The 16,225-nt window shown below is 31.7% G+C and overlaps 1 protein-coding gene across 6 annotated transcripts in view; it reads right to left on the bottom strand.

The window, feature by feature from the left end:
- Positions 1-16,225, bottom strand: part of LOC111415914 (sodium/potassium-transporting ATPase subunit alpha) — a 134,147-nt gene that overhangs the window by 15,937 nt on the left and 101,985 nt on the right. For 2 of the 6 annotated variants that reach the window (XM_023047807.2, XM_023047808.2), the window contains exons 2-7: positions 11,695-11,826; positions 11,392-11,638; positions 5,452-6,857; positions 3,443-3,752; positions 3,081-3,382; positions 2,060-2,154 (exon numbers count right to left, since the gene is read on the bottom strand). In XM_023047807.2, coding sequence (XP_022903575.1) covers positions 2,060-2,154; positions 3,081-3,382; positions 3,443-3,752; positions 5,452-6,857; positions 11,392-11,638; positions 11,695-11,826 — 2,492 coding nt within the window. Of the gene's footprint in view, positions 1-1,067; positions 1,163-2,059; positions 2,155-2,815; positions 2,911-3,080; positions 3,383-3,442; positions 3,753-5,451; positions 6,858-11,391; positions 11,639-11,694; positions 11,827-12,391; positions 12,473-16,225 lie in introns of all 6 variants that reach the window. The other 4 variants (XM_023047806.2, XM_023047803.2, XM_023047804.2 and 1 more) reach the window with 4 other exon arrangements.

Below are 16,225 nucleotides of genomic sequence, written 5' to 3'. Positions count from 1 at the left end.
TTGCTCAAATTTTACCCAAATCCCTAATTTCATTTTGATGATATAAAAAAGACTTTCAAAATAAAATTATGTATCACTTTAATGTACCAGGAACAAGAAGACAATAAATATGATGCGAAATAATAAGTTAATTTGACATTGCTATTCTTTGATGTACAACGAATGTAATCAATACATATTTCAGTATAGCTAAGCATGGATGAGACGTTGTTAAACATTCCATTTGGTCCATGAAGTTAATGAAAGGACCATATCAATTTATACAAAATATTAATTGGATATTGAAGTAAAGTGCTTCTTCAGGTCACGTCTTTTCATTGAAACAATATTTTATTTGCTTTGGATGATAAAAATATGTATATTTTCAGATAAGATACCACTTCGATAATTAAAAATTTGTGATTCTGGTACAAAAATATATGTATAATAAATTGGTAACGGGCTGAATTCGCTTTCTGTCTCTTTAACTCCAAAATATGTTTTAAATCTCGTCCTGTCAATTTGTTAATAATGTTTTGCCGAAACTGATCATTTAATTAATTTGGTTCTCAATATTCATTTAAAGTGTTAAATAGAAACCATTGCTCTAATAAACCTACTTTGTAGTAATCTAAATCTGTAATTTCTACACATAAAAATAGAACAATACAAAGAAAATACAAGTTACCACTAAGTTAATATCGTGTATGTATAAACTGTACATAACCAAATAATAATTAGAGAAGGAAGTAACAAAACGACGGGTAAGATCTCTAACATCAAGCTGGGTAGTGGATATAGAAAACCGGATTATACAAAAACGATTACAAAAATATATAACAACTAAAACAAAACTAATAATGAATCGAGAGCTGGAGTGAAGTAGATATGAAGGGTTATTATGAAAGCGGTTTTAGCAGATGTCGTTCGCACGCATCATTATCATCATTATGACCGTAAAAAAAAAATTTGGCACACGTCAGACAGACACGAATGCGACAGTCCGATCCATCACCATACTTATATCAACGAAACGAACCAACCAACCAACCAAATATAGAGAACACGGGACTCGCATCGCTCATTACCTCTCGTTGACCAGTTTGTCTGTGAAAGGGTTTCGAGGCCTTCGCTTCATTATATCAGACTCTGCCTCCTCGTATGCCAAGGATATCGCCGGGACCTTGAAAACGCGCCCAAACAAACATAACACGTCAAAACGGAAGCTAAGGGACACTTAAAGGGCAAGGGAATACGCTTTTTTGGTATTGATTTTGTTTGTAAAGTCCTTCGTTTTTTTGTTATTAAAAGAAACGAATGTGATGGCAATGACGGGGGCGATACGGGGGGGGCTAAGGGGATTTAACAAATAATCGGCCAAAAAATATACGTAGCACATGCTAGCACTGCCTACGTTTTTCTGACTTTAGATTTTTTTTTTCAATCTACCGTTCAAAATAAATTAAAAAGGTTTTTTTTTTGATGTGTTTTATCGTTGAGGTTTTTTTATCGTTTACACGAGTAAAAACAAGAGTTAAACTTCAAATTTACACATCAAAAAAGAAAAACAAAAAAAAACTTTTAAAACTATAGTCAGAGCAGCGGTGCTAAGCAAAAAAGGGGACGTTGTATGTTTTTCTTCTATTTTTGCGAGCAAGGTATTTTGGGGGGTATGTATTTGTGTATAAGTGTTATTGTAGTTTGTAGTATAATATGTTTTATCTTGTGTTAGACTACACAAACATCAAACTATCACTATATCTAGGTTTTAATTAATTTTAAAAAATGTTAATCGATCGGCTTCATTCCTGTTAAGTAATTTTATATTAAGTTTTTAGATTTTGTTGTGTATGTTGGTTCAAAAATAGTGTAAAAACCCAAGTGTAAGTTAATTTTTTAAAACAGGTAAGTAATCCCAATACTACACAAAAAATTGTTAATTACAAAATTATTTATATCCATATTAGGCATCAGACCAGTATTTTCATTAGATTAATTCTAAATTGTTATATTTGTTAGTTAATAAAATAAAGTTAATCAAGAAATAAAATTCATTAAAAAAATTGATTTATAACTGCACCTATCGTTTACAAGTTTATCCATATAAGGATTTCTAGGAGGTCTCTTCATAATATCTGATTCAGCTTCTTCATATGCCAATGAAATGGCAGGAACCTGTTAATTCGTTAAAAGATCGATCATGATTTCGATTATAGTGATATTAATTATTACATAAGGGGAGAATGAGATATCTGGACATGATATAAAACGTTATTTTAATTAAAAAAAATACCTAAATTATTTTTAATTAAAATAACCCTTTCCATTTTTAAGAGGGATAAGCTAAAAATAGTTGATAGTTGAGAAAATAAGCGGAAATATTATTAAAAATATCAACTATTATAAGAATAGCAAACTTTTAAAAAATTTCTACTCATTAATCAAAAAAATAACGATAGTAATGTAGCCTACAAAAATAAATTATATAAGTATAATATATGCAGAAAACTTGAGAGTGTATTTATACTTATCTGTGTTTCCAAAATATTTTAACTAGAACTTACTGACCTATAATTCACGTACTTTTATGAATTTATAGTTACTCATAAAAATGATTGCAGATTAACTAATCTTTTATCAAAAAATACTACATTAAACTAACCCTATTTTTTTTTTTTAATATTATCATTCTTACAACCATTTTCATGAGCACCAAAACAACGTCATATAAAAACGTTTAAACTTTTTAAGTTTAGCCTACATGTGCAAGAAAGATATATAAAAAAGGTATAAGATACATGCTTATGAAAGCGTATCTCTCGTTACTTATGTGTACCTTTCGTTTACTAATTTATCGCCAAAAGGGTCTCTGGGGCGACGTTTCATAATATCTGATTCGGCTTTTTCATAAGCCAATGATATTGCTGGCACCTATACACAATCAAATTATTCCTAGCTCCAAAAATAATAAACAAAATAATCAAATTTCAATTACTTTTGATCTGGTAATGATGCCTTATTTAAACATTCTTTTTAAAATATTTCCTTTTTTTGATATAGTTAAATAAAAAATTAAAATCAATTAAAATGATAAAACTTACCATGTCAGTTCCAAGATCGATGCAAAGAATAGTGACGGTACCAAGAGGCAATGGAATATCGCAGAGGATAAAGGCAAGGAAAGGTGAAATTTCGGGAATGTTTGAGGTTAAAGTGTACGCGATGGATTTCTTCAAATTATCGAAAATTAAACGGCCCTCTTCAACACCTGTTACGATCGAAGCGAAATTATCATCCAAAAGAATCATGTCTGCAGCTTGTTTAGATACGTCAGAACCAGCAATACCCATAGCTACACCAATATCGGCTTTCTTCAAAGCGGGAGAATCGTTTACACCATCACCTTTACGTAATTATTTTACGATTTAAACTCCATATTTAATGAAGTAAATTATTTTCTTACCAGTTACAGCTACAATAGCACCCATTCTTTGACAACCTTCAACAATAATCAATTTTTGTTGTGGAGACGTTCTGGCGAAGACAATTTCAGTGTGATTCCTTAAAACTTCATCCAATTGATCTGAGCTAAGTTCCCTGAGATCGGATCCGTGAAGAACTGCAGCTTTGGCATCATTCCTGTTCACTTCCGAAATGGGAATATTCAATCTTTGAGCAATGTCTTCTACTGTTTCGTTGCCTTCGGAAATGATACCGACGGATTTTGCAATGGCTTTGGCAGTAATTGGATGATCACCAGTAACCATAATAACCTAATAATATAAAGAAAATTCGTTGTGTAAAATTTGCCAAATTAATTTTTTAGTACAGTAAGACCTCGTTTAACGCTAAAAACGTCTTTGCATTTGGATCAGCGTCAAAAGATCAAAGTAAAAAAAACCATCATGCAAAAGGCCATAAACATTTTTAATCAAATTCAAAATGAAAAAGAGGTTGGTTCGATAATTTAAAAAAAAGAAGCAACCTCCACAATATTCGAATCACCCGAGAAGCAGCGAGTGCAGATACTGCTGCCGCTTCAATTTTTCCTGCAACCCTAAAAGCCATAATTGAAAGAGAAAATTACCCACCAGAATTGGTTTTCAACGTGGATGAAACATAATGCCAAAGTGCACCAGGTGTCAAAGCTGCAAAAGAGCGTTTCACCCTTCTTCTGGGTGGTAACGCCAATGGCGATTTAAAATTAAACCCTCTGCTTGTGTATCATGCCAAAACCCCAAGTACCCCAATCTTTCAAAATTGGTTTCACATTTTTGTCCATCTGTAAAACATTACTCTGAACCAAATAATTTTGAACCAACACCTCTATTACTGCTAGATAACGCACCAAGTCATCCCATCAACCTATCGGACTTAAATACTTGCATTCAGGTGGAAATAGTTTTCCTTCCACCCAACACTACGTCGTTAATTCGGCCAATGGATCCGGGAGTTATTGCAAATTTTAAGACACATTATTAAAAAAAATTGATTTACCACACATTTTTGTCCATCTGTAAAACGTTACTGGGAACTAAATAATTTTGAACCAAAAGCTCTATTACTGCTGGATAAAGCATCAAGTCATTCCATCAACCTATCAGAGTTAAACACTTGAAATTGCTTTCCTACTACCCAACACTACGTTGTTAATTCAGCCAATGGATCAGGGAGTTATTGCAAATTTTAAGGCACATTATCTTCGTCGTACATTACAACACCTTATTGATAAAATAGAGGTGAAGAAGATAAAGAAAAAATTCTGGGGAAGATATAATATCCTGGATACCATAGGCAATATGGACGTCGCTTGGCAAGAATTAACTAAAAAGTGCATGAATGGAGTGTGGAAGAAGATATGGTTGGAGGTATCCCAGGATTAACAACGAGAAGAGCCTATTGTTGGTCAAATTGTCAATCTAGTCGAAACAGCAGGACTAGAAGATGAGCAGGATATTTAGGAGGTACTGCAGGTTTCTGGTGATGGCCTTACCAACGACGACCTTCAGGAACTGGCAGAACAGTGGTTTTGAAGACGATGAACCAAAAGAAATTACTAGATTTTCTTGAAAAAAGTTTGGAAACAATTACTGAAATTGTAGATCAAATTGTAGCGAATGATCCAAATTTTGACAGGAGTGCAAAAGCAAGAAGAGAAGTTTGGATACGATCGCCTGCTACCGACCTTTGCTTAATGAAAGAAAAAGAAAGCAACAAATGACTCTAGACGATATCTTCTCCAAAAAATCAACAATATCAGAAGAGCCAGGTCCTTCATCACAAATATAAACTTTATATGTACTTGTGCAAATGTTTGTTATATAAAACATTATGTAAAATGTAAATTACTAGTATTACAGTTTAAAATTAAAGTAAAATTTATTTATTTTTGGCTGCTCCCTATCTTCAGGAACGCATCTACCACGCTAAACGAGGTCTTAGTGTATAATTAATTAAAAAAAAAAAATTTACCTTAATACCAGCGCTTCTACATTTAGCTACAGCATCAGGTACAGCAGCTCTTGGTGGATCAATCATAGACATAAGACCAACAAATCTAAATCCTTCTAATGGGAAATTGGGATCGTCTGAATTGAACTTGAAACCCATTGGGAATTTATCAGTTGGTAACATCATATCGCAAAATCCTAACACACGTTCACCTAAACCTCCCAATTCCAAATAAGCGTTATTGAAAGCTTCCTTCATTTCGTCGTCGAGGACTTTTTCTTTTCCGCAGATAAAGATGGTGCTACATTTCTCCAAAATCCTTTCAGGAGCTCCCTTCATCACCAAGATGTGTCTAGGATCATTCGTATCTTCGTTTTCGTGAATGGACACTTGAAATTTATTGGTCGAGTTGAACGGAATTTCGCAAACCTTCTTGTTTTTCCTTCTGATATTCATAACGTTACCTAAAGCGATTTCCATACATTTCAAAAGTGCTGCTTCTGAAGCATCTCCATTGACTTCTCTCTTCAAAATTGGTACACCGTCTTGACCACCCTTAAATTCAGCTCTGTTACATAATGTTGCGATCCGCGAAAGAGCTTTAAATCCTGGACTTGTTCTATCGTATTGTACGCCAGATTGATTTTCAGTGGTATCAGCTTCAATAATTTGATTATCAAACCACATGTGAGCAACAGTCATCCTATTCTGTGTCAATGTACCGGTCTTATCAGAACAAATGGTACTTGTCGATCCCAATGTTTCTACAGCTTCTAAATTCTTAACCAAACAGTTCTTTGAGGCCATTCTCTTAGCAGTTAACGTAAGACACACAGTTACGGTAGCCAATAAACCTTCGGGTACGTTGGCGACGATAATACCAATCAAAAAGATTACAGCATCCAACCAATGATAACCCAAAATAAAAGCAATAACGAAGAAGGTTACTCCAAGAAATACAGCGACACCAGTAATAAGTTGAATGAAATGGTGAATTTCTTTAGCGATCGGAGTTTCGCCAGTATCCAATCCGGAAGCTAATCCAGCGATTCTGCCCATTACTGTGTTATCACCACAACTAATCACGACACCTTTGGCAGTTCCTTCGACGGCATTCGTAGAGAAAAAGGCTAAGTTCTTCGTCTCCAATGGGTTTTCGTGCGTGAATTCGGGGCTACGACTTTGTGGTTCAGATTCACCAGTGAGCGAGCTGTTGTCGACCTTGAAACCTCGGGACTCGATGATACGGATATCGGCCGGTATCCTGTCTCCAAATTTTACTTCTACTACATCACCTAATACCAAATCTTCGGCCCTTAACGTTAACTTTTCGCCTTCTCTTAAAACGGTCGCGAATTGTGGTACCATGTTCTTGAAGGATTCCATAATTTTCGAACTCTTACTTTCTTGATAATACGAGAAAATACCTGGAAAGATACATAAATTAGTAAGAAACTCATATTTTTTCTTTCAAATTATTTAAGAAAATATTCGACTAGATTCAAAATCCCTTCATGTATTGTTTAACATTATTAATTCTTTTGTAAAATAGTGGGAGTGATGGTAGATAAATTTTAAACTAAAATAACGCAGCGTTATAATTAAAAAATTTATGTATACGTCTTACACATACTCAACAAGAATTTAGTACAACTTAACAGAGTTATTTTGGGCACAGTAACCGAATGGATATGCGCTCGAAAAAGATCGATCTTTAGATCGCCATTTTATTGCTTCCACAAGCTGTACAGATATGCCAAGAATATGGAACGCAGTTCATATATTGTATTCCCGATTTTTAGAAATATGTGAAATTTTGATAAATGATATTGTAGAATTACCGAAGCTTTAAGAACATACAGCGAAGACATCAAATTAAGTTTTGGGGCTTAAAAATCTTTAACCAGTAAAACATTATTTAAGACTATGAAAATAAAACAGAAATAAGAAATATGTGACATTTGCAGCAGAAATTGATATGAGCTGGCGATAAAGCAAAGATGACAAAGATAACGAGATTAAGTAACATGCGTGATTGGCAAATCCGATGTCTAGCTGGAAGCATAATAATAACAGGAAATATTGACCTACAAAGTACTGATAACAATTAAAACAAATACACTCAATGAAGAGATTGACAAGCGCCCAAACAGAATCGAGGCAACAAGAAGACAACAAAAATCCACCACGCGAAATTCCAAAGAATTTTTATCTTATTTGAGTGTTATCATTATTGGAAAGCAAGCATGGAGAAAAATAAATTCAATATTCAGGTTATAAACTTTGGTAAACTAAAGTCTGGCACGCCGTCAAATTGCGTAATACTTGTGTGCTTCATAACTTAAAACTTGGGCGAAACTCACGAAAATTATAGTAATTGGGTTGCTCTCCAGATGACCTTTATATTGAATGAAATTAAAATATGTTTAAAAGTTCAATTACTTTTATTATCAGAATGTTAGCGTCAATTAGGAAAGAGACAGAGAAATATCAAGTACTTTAATAAACAGGAAAATTACGTAAAAACCCACGGAAAATTGTACTTTTGGAAATTTTTGGCAAACAGCACACAAGAAACGAGAAAATAAGATAAAATAGAAAGAGTGCTCATATAAGACACACCACAACAGAAAATAAAAAAGAAACTTAGAATCTTAGGAAAATAAACTCTTATAAGATGTTTTTTATAGGTAAATACCTGAAATTTTAGATAAAAAAAAAGAAGAAAAAATAAACTCTGGTCGGTAAGTAATAGAGTAAATGAAAAATAAATACACTTCACTATCCTCTATCATTATAAAAATACTTCGACGTCATTTTAAATTTGAATAATTGAAATACTTAATTGATTAGATGAAATAAATCTGACTGATGACTAGAGACGCAAACACAATGATGACTCATAAGAACTCCTGGAATAAAGAAAACGAAAAATTCCTCCTTCTCACATTTTAAACAACAAATTTTCAAAACATCATTTTCATGAAGAATGAAAAGAGAGAAAAAAGAAAGAAGCAAAGAAAGATGATGTTACGTAATCACAACAACAATAACATTGTCATATTGATTAACATAAATGAATATTTTCATGGTTATTTTCGAAATTTACATTACACTGACTGCCTAATTCACCAACAAATTTTAATCAGAAAATAATACACCAGAGAAATGTTCCAAAATTTCCCTCAAATCGTGTCTCTTTTAAGTTAAGCTTGATTAGGAATAATCCGATTTACGATTACATACTAAAGTATGATGACTAAGTAAACGTAAACTTCCACTAACATAAAGAAGTTTGTCTTTGTGTAGCAAGATTGACTTGACATTTTGCGTCAAGCAAATCTGATATCAAAATTCCTTTTTACAAGTCCATCGAATATATCTGTTGGTTTTTGTTTTGCGACATTATTCATCAATAGTCGTTGTATGTATAAGTCACCATCAAAATATCATGATTCCTTCCTTGCAACTTATTCAAAAGAACGTGAATTAATGTTAAAGACTAACTTGTTCGCTGTTTAACAGTTTCTAACTAGTTTAAAACTCGAAATTTCATTCGCACCTATCAAATATTGCAAATTAACCTACTGAAATATGAATGCATTATTTGACACGTGCGATTATAAAACAAGTTTCCAACCAATTAGAATTTCAAATTTATAAAATACTTAATGGATTGATTTATAAATTCCGATGGTAAGTATCTTATCTTTGGCCTGTTGTGTATAATATTGTTAACACGATTCATAATTGAAGTTCGTTCCTTTCTTTTGTAATTCCTAGTGGTTCCCTATTTTCTTTCATGGCAGCTTCTGGCTTTCTCCTTACATCGAAAAATATAATAAATATTCGTAATTTTATGTTTTTAGCGTTATTAATAAAGTCTTTATAGATTACTTGTACTATTCTTCCCGCAAGAACCATCTAATCATTTTTGGCATACAATTTGTGGTATGAAAGGTATCTTAAAGGTCAACATTTTCTTCAATACATAGCACTTTATAAGTCGAATACATTGTATACAAATGTGTGACAAGGTGCGAAATATAAAATGGGGATGCCAAAAGTTAATTTATTTAAATAGAATATTAATTCCAAACATAGTGTTGATATTAATAAAAGTTACTTAATTGGAAATGTTCCCAAAAATAATTAAGAACTACAAATCACTGGATTTGAATCGTGTCAAACATTTGCATTTACGTCAATACAAGACCTTAAAATAGTTATTCATGAAGAATGGAGCAAAATTGAATCCCAAAACAGTTGAGATATTATATTGTTACGAAAATAAGATCATATTCTATAAAATGTTGAAATGTAGAAGGATTTTAGTCTGGTTTCGTAAGATTTCATTATTTTTATATTTTTGAAATAAGCATAATTATCAGTAACGCCCTAAATATTTGATAAATAAAATACTCAAAAAGACAGCTTCACAACAATACAAGATGTATTTGACAAATTCATAAAGAATTGAAAGCGTTGTGGGGACGTTTATTCGTTGAATATTTGCTAATCCTGTAAAATATGGAATCAAAATTTTGCTCTTATTAATTCAAAATTGTGTTATTTCTGTAATTTAGAGGTATGTATAGAGACCCATGTAAAGGAGTAAATCCAAGAGTTTGAAAGTAATTGAAAGAACCATCTAACACATTAGACAACCTGGGCAGTGCCATAATCAATAACTGGATCAGTCACGTGTCAGATTAAAACTTTACGTTATACCAAGTATGTATTTTTATTGAGGACCACCTACTGTAATAAAACCAATGTCTAATGTATAAAGTAATATAACTAGAAATAATAAATGAAGGCAAGAAAATCTGAAAATTACATGAATTTCTATCTTGTTGCTTCCTCTTCCAATAATTATGGAAGGAAACTAAAAGAACAACTACAAAGAAGGAAGAATAATTTATCACTGTAATAGCAACCTCTTAAGGTCGTTTTGGTTACTTTCAAAGTGAATATTAAAGTCACTGATTTCCCATTAATAGTTTTGCAAAAATTGAAAAATCATGGTTGTATGAAATAACTTAAGTCTTGTGCAAACGAAAGGAACGACTTCTGAAATGTTTGACAAAAAAAACTAGTTTTATTGTATTTGTTAAATTTGATAATGTAATTTGATGATGAATTTAAACTTACAATAATTTCCTGCAGCTTTTGGCAAATAACTTGCTAATTTTAAAAATTTATTTTTTCTATACAGTTGTACAAAAATATTGATTCGTTTACTTCTGCGTTTTATTCAACTTCTTGTTTTTGTAAACCCGTTGATGCGACTTCTTCTTGGAATCCACTATTGACAAAATATCAAAATGTTTGTGTTTCTTGTTATATTCTGCTTTACCTACAGAAATTATACTTAAACACATTGCCTAACAAGTAATGCTAACATATACACTACTTTTCAAACTTTTCAAGGTTTTGCAGATAGACCTCACTTGTTTTCTTTTTATAATAAAAATTGTATATCATCTAAAACTAAATGAATATATAAATAATTTAGCACGTTTGACAAAAAAAATTTTTTATTCGGAGTAGAAGTATTTTCTGTGTCTTCTCCATATATACTATTATTATATTATTATTGCTGCTTCAAAATGAAAAAAATGTATAGAAATAATTTATTATATTCAGAAAATGTAAACTTTTTACTCGTGATGATAAGCGATAACCAACCGTAATAAATAAACGTTAATTTATATCCTCAACTAAAACAGAGTTGTAAAAAACAAAACTAACTTCCCTAAATGAGCATAAAAATATTAAATATTTAACCCATAACATCATTTACAAGAATAAACATAAATATCAATTAGTCTTAATTTTATTAATCGCGTTATATTTTTAAATTTATTGGATTTAGGCCAATTATTTCAAATGAATCTTATTTTTATTATTAGTTTATAGTTAGTTTTATAAATCGATAAATTTAATGATTCTTTTTACCTGTAACGATAACAACGGCAGCTAATACAATGCCTAAGTAAAGGTTATCATCTGAGGGTTCATCTTCTGTGCTCGCCTGGATCGAATAAGCTATGAAACAAAGAAAGGCGCCTATCCACAGCAGCAGGGCGAAACCACCGAAGAGATTCTTGCAGAACTTGACCCATTCGGGTGTCGTTTTGGGCGGCGTTAACGCATTGGGACCATCTCGTTCCAAATTTTCTTTCGCCTTCGCATGACTGAGGCCCTAATTTAATTAAATCGTTATTATCTCGATTTTTATATAATTTAGGTATGACTTACATTTTCTGGGTGAGTTTGAAACCGTTGATAGAGTTCTTCGGGTGAAATTTTGTGATAATCGATGTCCAATTCTTGTTTGAGGTCATCGAGGTCATCTGCTTTTCTGGGCTTTTTGACATGTTTCCTCCGTGACTGTACAAATATTAATATAATTAGTACAAAATAAATAAATGAATTTTTGGTGTATATTTAGATATGTACATTTTTATTATAAGCTTTGGATTTAAAGTATTTGCTTTATCCTTTTTTGATATCGATGATTGTTCAGGTGACATAACGTTAAACAATCGCAAATAATCACAATTTATATTTAATAACTAACTTACGCAATATTCAAGATAGTAAATTATCTCTTTTTGAATTAATTGACATGCTTCACGAAACATCATTATATTTGTCACTTGATTTGTCAACTTAAATAAAACTTTGATAATAATGAGTTGAGTTATGATAACACAAATAAAACTATCTACATCAAATAAAAGCGATTTAACACACAAAAACGCATTTGAGAATTGATAAAAAAATATTAATTCGCATCTACTCATAAAATATTTACAAACTTATAGATATCTACCAAAATTTGCGTGTAATACCATAGAAGATCCTCGGAAATGTGCACCCAGTTAGTACAGTTTATAAATAAAAAGATGTTACAATACATTTATTTTCTGAAAAGAGTTTCTTTTATAAATACCTTCACTCTACCATCTGCGGTTTTGTTGTCGTCGTAATTCGTTGGAATCGTAGCCACACGATAAGAATCTGTTCGTCCGTGCTGTAACAAGCCCAACTAAACGCTACACAACATGCTTAAAAACATTTCATTACGAAAATAAAAAAAATTACAAACAAATTAAGTAACACTATCGGAAAATTACTTTATGGTTTTATAACCGCGTTAGTAAGTAATTCGCCGATATTAATAACAAACACGAACATAAAACAACATTAATGAAATGGATTATGAACGATAAAAAAAGTAATACCAAAAAAATAAAAATTGTATTTTCGAAATTCGCATTTTCACATCAGCATTCAGCATTAACATCTTTTCAAGTTTCGGATATGTCTCCAGACAGTTATACAATTTGGGAGCATTGCCAAATGTTGTAAAAATAACTTACGAACAGCGGGATCGCCATTGAAATTACTTGGAGACAAAATAGTATACCCACTTAAAAGTTTATTTGGGTAGAAACTTGACATTTTACAATCCTACATACATTCTAAAACTAATTACAAAAAATCTAAAAAAAAAATTGCACTTTCAACATCAAGATCTTGATAAAATTCAAAGGAATCGCTCGATAAATATTAAAGAAATCAATACGTACGATATTGATTTTAAAAAGAATCTTTCACAAAATACGATCACTTAATAGATAATTAAATAAAAGACGTACATGTATCATTTAAGTATCTACTTAATTGAAACGTGTTTAAGATTATAACACTTCAAAAAGGTATTTTGAAATCTGAATTGGAAAAATTCATCAAACAAAAATAATACCAATTGTTATTTTTATCATTTCAAAACGAATTTTTTAAATTAATCAGAAAACAAATTTAATTTTGATCAACACGTTGTGATTAAATTATAAATAGTAGACACACAAAAAAAATGCAATTTCTAAAAATAACTAAAGCAGAGTGAAAAATAATTTCCCGTTTCCTTGCCAAAAAGGACCATTTCGAAACTGTGTGGAAATATCCAGACACACTGGGAACACAAACGTTTATTCATCACACACATACATTCACGTCATCGTTATGGCTTTGTCTCGAATGTATCTATCGATTTTTCGTGACCCTTTTCCGAATCGATAACTAATTTCGTATTCCCCACTCATTGTGTGGCTGGGGGATAAGGGGGCTAAGGGTTGTTAAAAATTTAAATAGGATCGCATGATTCGTGACAGTTCTCGTTGGGGTTGGCGTGTATGCCAACGTTTCACGTTGCTCTATTTTCAACGTGTTATTTTTTCTTGGGTTAGATTAAAAAAAAGTTGACATATAATTTTCATTTAATATTTATAAAATATAAAATACTCGTTCCATATTTTTTAACTGAACCAAGAAATAAAATAACATAATATTTATTATTATGTTAATCAACATTACTTCCAATTAATTTTCAAAGTTTTTGTAGGATTATTATTAGTTTCTGTTGCGAATTGGTCTTATTAGTCTTATCAATTGCACCTTTACCATCAAATGGGATTTTCAAATGGATCTTCTAAGATAAAGTTATGTTAAGTTCTTCAGTGATCGTTTCTTGTTGAGCTATGCACACTATAAACAAATTAATATTTCTATGTTGAAACTCATACTGTATACTTTTTGTGCATATTAGTTCAAATGCTATGAAGTGTATTGTTTCAACTTCATATTGTGCGTATTTGTATAGTACAAATGTTGGTATTAAGCTTTCTTTATTGATTTTATTGAAACCGATTTAATGATTCCAAGAGAACAGCAAAAAGAAATGTCTCTGACAGGTTTACATTTATTTGGATAAAAAAGCAATATCTACACTTTAATATTTTATTTGTTTATTGGCATTTCTCCCAATGTTCTTGAATAAATTAGTTAGGTCGACTTATATGTTTCGATTAAGTATTTTAATTATCTATAGAATGTATACAATGAAAGCTAAGAACCCTAAACATTACATCATAATTACTTAACCTGCACTCTATATACGATACTTGGTCTATTTTTGTGACTGCCAAACGTTGTATTTATGCGGAATGCATCTCAACATAGTTTGAAATAAACTTTTTAAAATAGTTGGATTGTTCTGGAAAATTACTTGCATTCTTTTAACAGAAAAGTAAGTTAGGTAGAGTGTGGTATTACCCAGAATGAGTATGCAGAATCCTACTTCGACAATAGAAGAATACTATGGAACGAATGGCTTTAGATGAGAATTTTAAAAGCAAAAGCTAGAGTTTATTCAATTTCCATTCATTTCTGAAAATTCTGATAAATATATTTTCAGAAACAAAGTCTGCATTTTCAAACTACTTCAGTCCATTTTGTTACGTTGTCATAGACTAGAACCTACTACTGTTCAATGGCTTACATTTGAAGTAATTTATAAGAAAAATTCAGGTCTGGTGCCGACGTCATAGTTTAAATAAAATGATTTTTGAATTGAAGTACTCTGCCGGATAACATTCTGAATGATTGTTATATTTCTCCGCTGAACACAACAACAATGGTTTCCATAAATAACGCGATCTATTGTGCTACTGTGTACTCGACATGTATACCAGCATCTTGCAATGGTTCAAATCAATAGGCTTATCTTGAATGAAACTGCATGGAGCTTAAATAAGTCTAAAAAAGACCGAATTCCTCTGAATTAGCTGTCTGCAAGATTTGATGTCTTTCGATATCTTGATAAACGCATGCCAGAGTTAATTCTTGACATATGCTTTGCACTTTATTAGGATCACACAGCCCACGTGAATTAGTCTTCAGTATATTAGAGACAATATATCCTCAGAGACATTTAATTCGTACCATTATTACCAAACTGGGGCAAACGATAGCATAACTATCATCTATTCTCGAGCAGCACGAGTAAGAAACAGCACCGATTAGTTTGGTATCTAGTGTCACAAGTTGCTGTCTTGGTACATCTCGTTTAACACTAACATGTATATAATATGCCTACATGCACTCATCTTCTTCCTGATGTCACCGATTGAAGAGGTCCGATAGACACAGTGTATGTTGACATTCAAAAGGATTAAGTACTGAATTCTGTAGATGAAGAAAGCTTATTTTGTTAGTGTGATAGTAATTTGCTGCTAATATTTTCCCCAATTTGACAACATCTGCCGTAATTTTCCATCTTACATTTAGAACCTTTTACGATTTAAGATTCTTATAAAACACCTTTTCGTCACAATACTTTTCCATCCAACATCTTTTATATCCAGTTTCTTCTTCGATACAGTCTGATTTTTTATCTAGACAGATTCATCTTTCATTTTTATCCGTGTAGCATCATTTGCAATTTCAAATATTTGTCCATTCAAAATATTCTTTCTTCTGTCAGCATTTTTCATTTAGAAACTCCTTCCTATTAAATTTCTAGCGTGTTGTATAATATTATTCTTCCATCTTTTCACATCCAGGGTTACCCACCTTGAAAGTAGAACCTTTCCATCTATATTTATAACCCTCTGTCAGAGAGCAGTTTCTTTTCTTTAACCCGCTTTCCTTTACAACGCTTAGGTTCGTAGAACTCTTCTAAAGGTTTTCAAAAATAATGCAATAACATTGAATCTATTTTGCCTACTACGTACTGTTTGATCTTGACATAAATAGCAGGACTAACTGAATACGTCCATCTTCGACAATCAAGAGAATTCTGCTATGAGATTGAGATAATAGTAATGTTGTGTGATGGACAGAAGCGACATGATTAAACAGAAGGTGTGAGAAAGATAGATCTATGTTATTCTGAACCTTATGCAAAATAATGATAAACAGCCAGTAAGTTTTTACAAATAAC

The sequence above is a fragment of the Onthophagus taurus genome, chromosome 7 (genome assembly GCF_036711975.1).
Source record: "Onthophagus taurus isolate NC chromosome 7, IU_Otau_3.0, whole genome shotgun sequence".
NCBI classification, from domain to species: domain Eukaryota; kingdom Metazoa; phylum Arthropoda; class Insecta; order Coleoptera; family Scarabaeidae; genus Onthophagus; species Onthophagus taurus.
This window is presented reverse-complemented; position numbering and strand designations above follow the sequence as displayed.